This window comes from Halichoeres trimaculatus, unplaced genomic scaffold (genome assembly GCF_033239565.1).
Source record: "Halichoeres trimaculatus isolate MK-OKI-2021-1 unplaced genomic scaffold, fHalTri1.1 fHalTri1_scaffold_8, whole genome shotgun sequence".
In the NCBI taxonomy this organism is placed as follows: Eukaryota; Metazoa; Chordata; class Actinopteri; order Labriformes; family Labridae; genus Halichoeres; species Halichoeres trimaculatus.
Window position 1 is genome coordinate 29,489,188 of NW_027437186.1, and position 7,048 is coordinate 29,496,235.

The 7,048-nt window shown below is 39.0% G+C and overlaps 1 protein-coding gene across 5 annotated transcripts in view; it reads right to left on the minus strand.

Annotated features, from left to right (window-relative positions):
- khdrbs2 (KH domain containing, RNA binding, signal transduction associated 2) overlaps positions 1–6,735 on the minus strand; it is a 125,444-nt gene extending 118,709 nt beyond the window's left edge. For 2 of the 5 annotated variants that reach the window (XR_012598601.1, XM_074676293.1), the window contains exon 1: positions 6,307–6,734. Coding sequence is in view for 1 of the 5 variants with exons in the window: in XM_074676293.1 (XP_074532394.1) it covers positions 6,307–6,397 (91 nt within the window). In the remaining 4 variants the exon portion in view is untranslated. Of the gene's footprint in view, positions 1–6,306 lie in introns of all 5 variants that reach the window. The other 3 variants (XR_012598603.1, XR_012598602.1, XR_012598600.1) reach the window with 2 other exon arrangements.
- Between the last annotated feature and the right edge of the window lie 313 nt (positions 6,736–7,048).

Consider the following 7,048-nt stretch of genomic DNA (forward strand, 5'->3'; position numbering starts at 1 on the left):
AATTCAGACTCTAGTTCCCGCGGTTTCAAAAAGCACCTTTAGTGAGCTGATGGTTATGTCAGCATTCAGACCTCACCTCATGGAGTCCAGAATGTTTAGTTTGCTTATATTCTGACTAACAGTGTTTGTGCTGGGGCTTTTTCCCAGTTTAACAAACACCTGCAGTGACCTGAACACAGCAGAAACAAAGAGTGCAGCTCCACATTGATGCACATTAATGCACAACACAGCACTATAACTTCATTGATAATTTATAGCTCCAGATACACCGACAGATTCCATGTAATGTTAATACATGACGTGTATTCTACACACCCAGAAGGTCCCAGAGAGTCAGACCTAGTCTGAAAGTGAAACAGCAGTCCTCCTCATAATAAACAAGAATCTTAACAATGAGGACGTGAGTAAGACTGGAAACACTGGAGAGTCCACTCAGACTCAACTCCAACACTGGATTGAGTTTAAATAAAAAATATAGTGATGCCAAATTTCTGCAGCAACTAAAACATAATGAATGCAAAGAGGAGATGGTGTAAATTTGAATAGATAAATAAAATGTATGCAGTCATCATGGTTATAAACAGTCAAATGTTCCGACAAAGGACATTATTTCCCAGTTTAACTCATTTATCGTTTTTGTTATTCCTTTTTAATTCTCTTTTTTCTTCTCTATTTTTACTTTCATTTTCCATTTTTGTCATTTATTCCCTGGCTTGGTTTTTATTCAGTCTAATGGTTTTTATTGTTTTGTTTTGTGTGTTTTTATGGCTGTTCATGTTCTAATTGTACTGCCCTTTGGACATCTTTGTTGTCTTTCTAATATTCCTTCTACATAAATTCATACTAGATTGAAATTAATTTTATTTACCGGTAGACAGTAAAACTGAATGAATGACAGTTCTTAAGTTATGACAATGAAGTAATTAAACATGTTAAGGTTGGTTTTAGGGGAAATATTGCTGCAGTGCATCACAAAAGATAAAAATCAACATAGAAGAAAGGCCTAAAACCACAATTGGTGTCAGGATGAGTTCATTTAAATGCTTATTTTGATGCCCCCAGGCTTTGATAGTTGGACACTATGTATTATTATTATTATTTTTAGAAATAACTCTGTTGTGAGATAAACTCAACAAATAAGGTGAAGCACTTCAATGTGCCTCTTTGTCAGAGCATTCTGTTCTGTAAAAACATGATGGTCAGGGGAGCACTCAGCTCAAGAAACGACGTCAGAGGAGAATGTTGTAAAAAGTTGGAGAATAAGTGAGTCAGACTCAAACCAGCATAAAGGTTCACTCCTGTTTTGATTCTTTTGTTTCACTTGATAGAAGTCATGATGTTTGTCCTCCTCTATATCTCAACTCATCTTTTATTCATCATTCAAATCTCATGCAGACTTGTTTGTATTGTCGGTGTGCCCCACAGCACAGCACAGGAGTCATTTGAGATATCACACACCCTGTCAGAATGTGACAACACAAACTGGATCACGTGGCTGCAAGAAAGTGTTGAGAAATGTTCCCTTTATCCTAAAAATGGAAGCATAACACTCTCTTGTCTTAGTTTTCTCAACAATGTTCTTCTTGTCCATCAAAAGTGTCACTCCTGTCAGTTTTTCTTTTCACTGCGTTCCTGTTAGCGCTCATGGTTAGACAGGCTTTACAGGGCACCACAGGGGGCTAACAAAGGCTTCCCTCATTTTACTACAACCCCAACCAGGCTGCTTTTCTCACTTTAATTTTCAACATACGAAAGAATCAACTTGTGACCAACAATATGAGCAAAAATTGAAGTCACACTGCATTGAAAAGCGCTCATTATGTGTCCACCGACAAACTGGTGAATGAAAAGGACAACAGGAATTGTAAAACATTTCAGAAAAAAAACACCTTGAACTCAAAATTTGTTCTTTTGAGGTGTTTTTTTTTGGCTCAGAAACATTAGAAAACAAAACATCACATACAGACAAGAAACTCAAACTCAACAGGTGTTTTTAAACCAGAAGGTCATACATTTTCAGGGCCTACATGGTTCCTGTTTGACTGTTGTTTGTCTAGGGCTGTGACAGTGATATATGCAGAAAAAAATAATAATTGCAACACACCACCAGACCAGCAGAGGGCAGTAAGAAACAATAAAGAATATAGTTAGAAAAGGTAGGGTGGTATAACACTGCAGTTAACTGGCTAGTGTGGCGAATATTAAAACTGAGCTGATTTAGATTACGCTAAATTGCACTGCAGATGTATTCGTTGACACTTGAAAGGGCATAAGCACTATTGGCTAATGTCAAGCATGAGGATGGCAGGGATGGACCAATGTTGGACCCACGGTTCAAAAACAGCTTGTTGATTGATGGCTTTCATCCTTCTAAAATGTCTTCAGATCATCACTGAATACTTATCTTATGAGAAGATTATGACACATAAACATAAAACAATACTAGGATTCCCTCTCTAGGGCTTCCTTTTTGTTTAAACAGCAGCTGTAAACTGGATAACCACTGACACGTTCAGGTGAATGTCTCAAGTTTACAGGGTCATTTTTAAGACTGTAACACCAGGAGCAGACAGGGACACATTCACACTATCAGGCTCAAAGAAGACCATTGTTTACGAGTTATTAAACCAAGTCAATCACAGCTGGGGATAATCTTATTGCAGATGGAGTGAAACCTAAAACAACGTCAGAAACATGCAACTTGTAGTTCCTACCTCCTTAAGTTCCAGGACAATTCAAAAGCACCCCAGAACTTAATTTGGACCCTTGTTTCTGGGTGGAAAAGCACTAAGTTCCAGGGTAAAGTTTCTGTGCTAAAAAAACTCATTACGTAACTGTTTTAAGCCTTGATTTGACTTCCTTAAGAAGATTTAATGCCTAAATAAACCAGAGTTTCATTTTTGACCTCACTGAGACAATGACAAATAAGTTTTCATGTGGTTTGAAGACTTCTGTCAAAAGCGATCTCAAACTAACTCTCTTTGAGTCCTGGAAGTGCTGTTTATATAAGTTGACATGTCCGTGCTGTGACTGATTTAATAATAAAGCTGGAGAACTGTTGTGCAACTCACATTTCCCATTGCAAACTTGCTGTGTTTATTATAAAGTTATTCAAATTGCTCTCTCTGTTTCATTTTTCATTCCATTCACCATCAAAGAAAACAAGAAGTGCTCTGAAAGATTAATCTCTGCCGCCCCTCAGCAGGAGCTTTGTCCAAACAGCTTTAACCCAGCTCAAAAGAAGGCAAACCAATTTAGATTTAAACATGAGTAATTCATCTCATAAATATGGAGCTAGTTACTGAAGTCATGTTAAATCCATGTTACGCAGTTTACTGCACGTGATGTGAATAATGCAAGATTGTGTGCTTTAGTATTCAGTGATAGATGGCAGCAAATCTATAAATCTGTAAAGGCAGTTTATCCTCCTGTCCACTGATACGTATGAATCTGAATTATCCATGAGCTCACACACTGAGAGATGATAACAGCTGTGTGAAAGAGTTGAACATTATTAGCATTATTTCACATGTTGCCCGCAGCGGCTTATGTGGAATATTTTCACAGCTGACATCATGAGACAGACTGAACTGACTGATTGTCGATCATTGTCAGCAGTGCGTGCTGGCTGATTGTGTTCTTTTCAGGAAGTACATGCCTCTCCGAAGCAAAGCGTGGACTTTGTTGTATTTTTGTATGCATTACTGGTCTTTATTGAGGGAGACTATGCTGCACTCTAATGTGTATTCTGGGAAACTGAAAATGAAGTGGGAGTGGGTAATTAATTTGCAAACACTGCTTTAACAAGATGAGAAAAAAAAGTTAATGAGGAAAATGTCAGTAAAGTGACCTAATGGAAAACATCACTTCAGTCTGCTGATTGCTGCTCACAGTGGTGGGTATGAGAGAGATGACATTTTTTGTTTCATGCCCCAGCTTTGTGAGTCAGCAGCTCTGCGTTAATTTGGCAGACTGAGCAGGGTGACACATGATCCCATCTGCATCACAGTTAGCAACAAGAGCGGGCCTGTCAGGTGTCTCATCAACACATTTCAACCCAGGAGCTGAAGGGGTCGAGGCACCCGAGAGTGAACACCTTGTCCAATCAGGGCGCATTAATCTGACGCAGGGTTTGACTTTTCTTCTTTTAACAAGCAGAAACTTTAAAAGAGAAGTCGTCCTGCTGGAAATTGGGTTATTATTTGACGTGCACATATTCAGAAATGAAAAACCTCAGTCAGAGAGGTGTGGGTACTACACCAAGAATATACAATTGTTTAGTGATAATCAGCTGTCACAACTTCTCTTCATACTATTTTTATTCATTTTAGTAAAATTGAACTATTAAGCTGTTTTTTCAAGCAAAGTACCAACATATTAAGGTTCAAGCTTTATGAATAAGTGGATTCATTGGGTTTTGAAATTTTAAGCACTTGCGATTTTGAAGTCTTGGTTTGATTTAATTCAAATTTTTAGTTTTTGATTTTTGATCTTTTATCCATCCAGGAAAAGAACTTGTTGAGATTTAAAATCTGTTTTTAAAGAGTGTCCCAGCCACCATCACAGAACATTACTCCAACTGTTGATTTTAATTCATACTTGGGTGAAAGACATGGTCAGTTGGTGAAACTGATAATTTGTGTAAACAATGTTTCTTATTTAAAAAATCTGATATTGTGCAAAAAAAGTTGCGTAACTTCTAGGAAGGTCAATTATGTAATACATGTCATGCTTTTGTGGTTATACCATTTGACAATTTAATGGGATTGATCCTTTAACTGGTTTAAAAAATGTTGTATAAAATACTGTGACACCAACAGAAGTTTGAAGCTTATTTTTGATGCCATCTCATTTTTGTCACTGTCCCCGTTCTACATGCAGAGGTTAACAGATAAGGTCATTAGACAACATATTTATAAGCCAAAAGTGGAGAAACGGAAAAGTTAAAGTCTGAGGAACTTTGATTGTGTTGCTTCTGGTCCTCAGTGGACATATGAGTCTTTGCTGATCTTATCCTGTGCATAAGTAAGTCATGATTTAAAAAAAAAAGACAGAAAAATTCTCATCGCAGTTGTTTTATACCTCTTTATGTTGATTTTTTTGCAGTCAAATGAATAACTCACCAAGAATCTGGAAGTGTAAAATGCGAAGAAATATTGTAAAGCAGAGGTATGTTAATGAGTGATCAGTTTGTGGCATAACTATGACTTAATATTTATTTGTGACACAGAGGCCACTGTGTTCATCTCAGATTGTTTTAAAACCAAATGAAAGCCCCTCACAGCAGCTATGAAGACAGAGAATCATTGACCGGGAGAAAGTTTCAGCGTTTGTTCTCCTGTCAGAAGTGACACATTCTCAGCGTGTGAAGAAGACAAAAGTCTACCTGCAGGAAGGTCAGTCACTTAGTATTCTGCAGGCTTAACTTGATTATGCTGCTCTGTAAGACACACTGTAACATTAAGTCAGAGGAGGGACTTGAACATCTGGCTCAATGGCATGAAGTCCCTTCTGTGACCTTGGTGACAGTTATCAGTTAAAGTTCGTGCAGGATGATACAAAGAGATGTTTCAAGTGGTAAGTTCAGTCCCATAATACTGATTTCACTGATATTTCTGCCAGAGTACAATATAGGAATCGTGTTTTATTCAATCAAACTTTTACTTCTTCAGGTGCACTCTCTTGGGTGAACTTCTGAGCTTAGTTTGAAAGAAGAATAAGCAGAAAAGGATGCCAAGATTGCACAAAAAGAAGTCTTTGTGACATTGTGCAGCTTGGTTTGACTGAACAAAGTAATTTAATCAGAACAGTAATTTGACTTAATGAACTGTTTTCAAAACAAATTCTGATTGACAGCTGGAAAGATACAAAAATGTGGATCTACAAATCAAGTAAAAAAATAATAATAATAAAAACTATTTCAACCTAATTTTCAGCCTTTTCCACAGTAAATCTACTCTGTCAACACTTCCAGTGCCACCACTTGACCTTGCAGGACAGTAGGTTTGACACAGAGGTGATAAATCTCAGACTTAACACACAGTTTACTTTGTGTTCCCCTTGCTTCCTTCAATTCAACCTCAGAAAAGTTGTGCCCCTGATCCAGAGAGCAGCTTCCATCACAGCAAAGTGAATCTATCACCCTGTATCAAGCCAGCATTTACAGTCAAGGGCACATGAGATTACGTTATATTCCCCAAAATGCGATTCATTGTGTTCTCAGTTGCATGAAACACTGGGGTTCCTGCTGCCAAAGATGTGTGTAAAGCGGTGAGAAGACCAGACTTAAACAAATGCATTACTTACCATCTGCAAGCAGGCGAACAGCGTGCACGAAGGAGGGGTCCAGGCTGTTTTTCTCGGACACCAGTTCAGGTAAGTACTTATCTGGATGCATTATTGTCACAGCGTGAGCCCTCTTCACCGGCCGTGCAGGTGAGGCGAAGGAATGCAACTGTAAAGCTTCCCGCTCCTGTTTTGGGTGGCGTAAACACAACGAGAACCCCTCCTTTGAGAAGAAGAGGGAAAAGATGACAGAAGTCGTCCCAGGTTTCCGAGATGTTGAAGATAACTGGAGGTTGAGTTTTGATTCAGGGGTGTGAGCCCATCTCTGCCGCCACCAGCACCGCTGCCTGCTGCCTCTCCTCGGCACTCCGCCAGACTGTCAGCCTCGGTGGGTCTGCAGACCGCGCTGCTGCTGCTGCTCCCCGCCCCTCAGCTACATTATTGGCCATATTCTGGGACTGGCGCTGCTGGAAAACAAAGACAGTCCCTGCTGAGTGCATACCAATTGATGCTCGGAGGAAATGGATTTTTAAAAAAGTTGAGGTCGCATTAGGACGGTGCTAACAGTGGTTCCTGTAATAATTCGGGACCGAATAGGTAATTCAGATGGGTTAGCTACTGGAAATGGAAAAACAGGAAAAGAAATTGTAAATTATGGGAAATAAGAAGTGACACACATGCTTAATGCGTGGTTGCAACCGGTTGTTGTAGTGCATTAATAGGCCTGCATCACACTTTTCAGGGGAATATTGCACATTGTTGA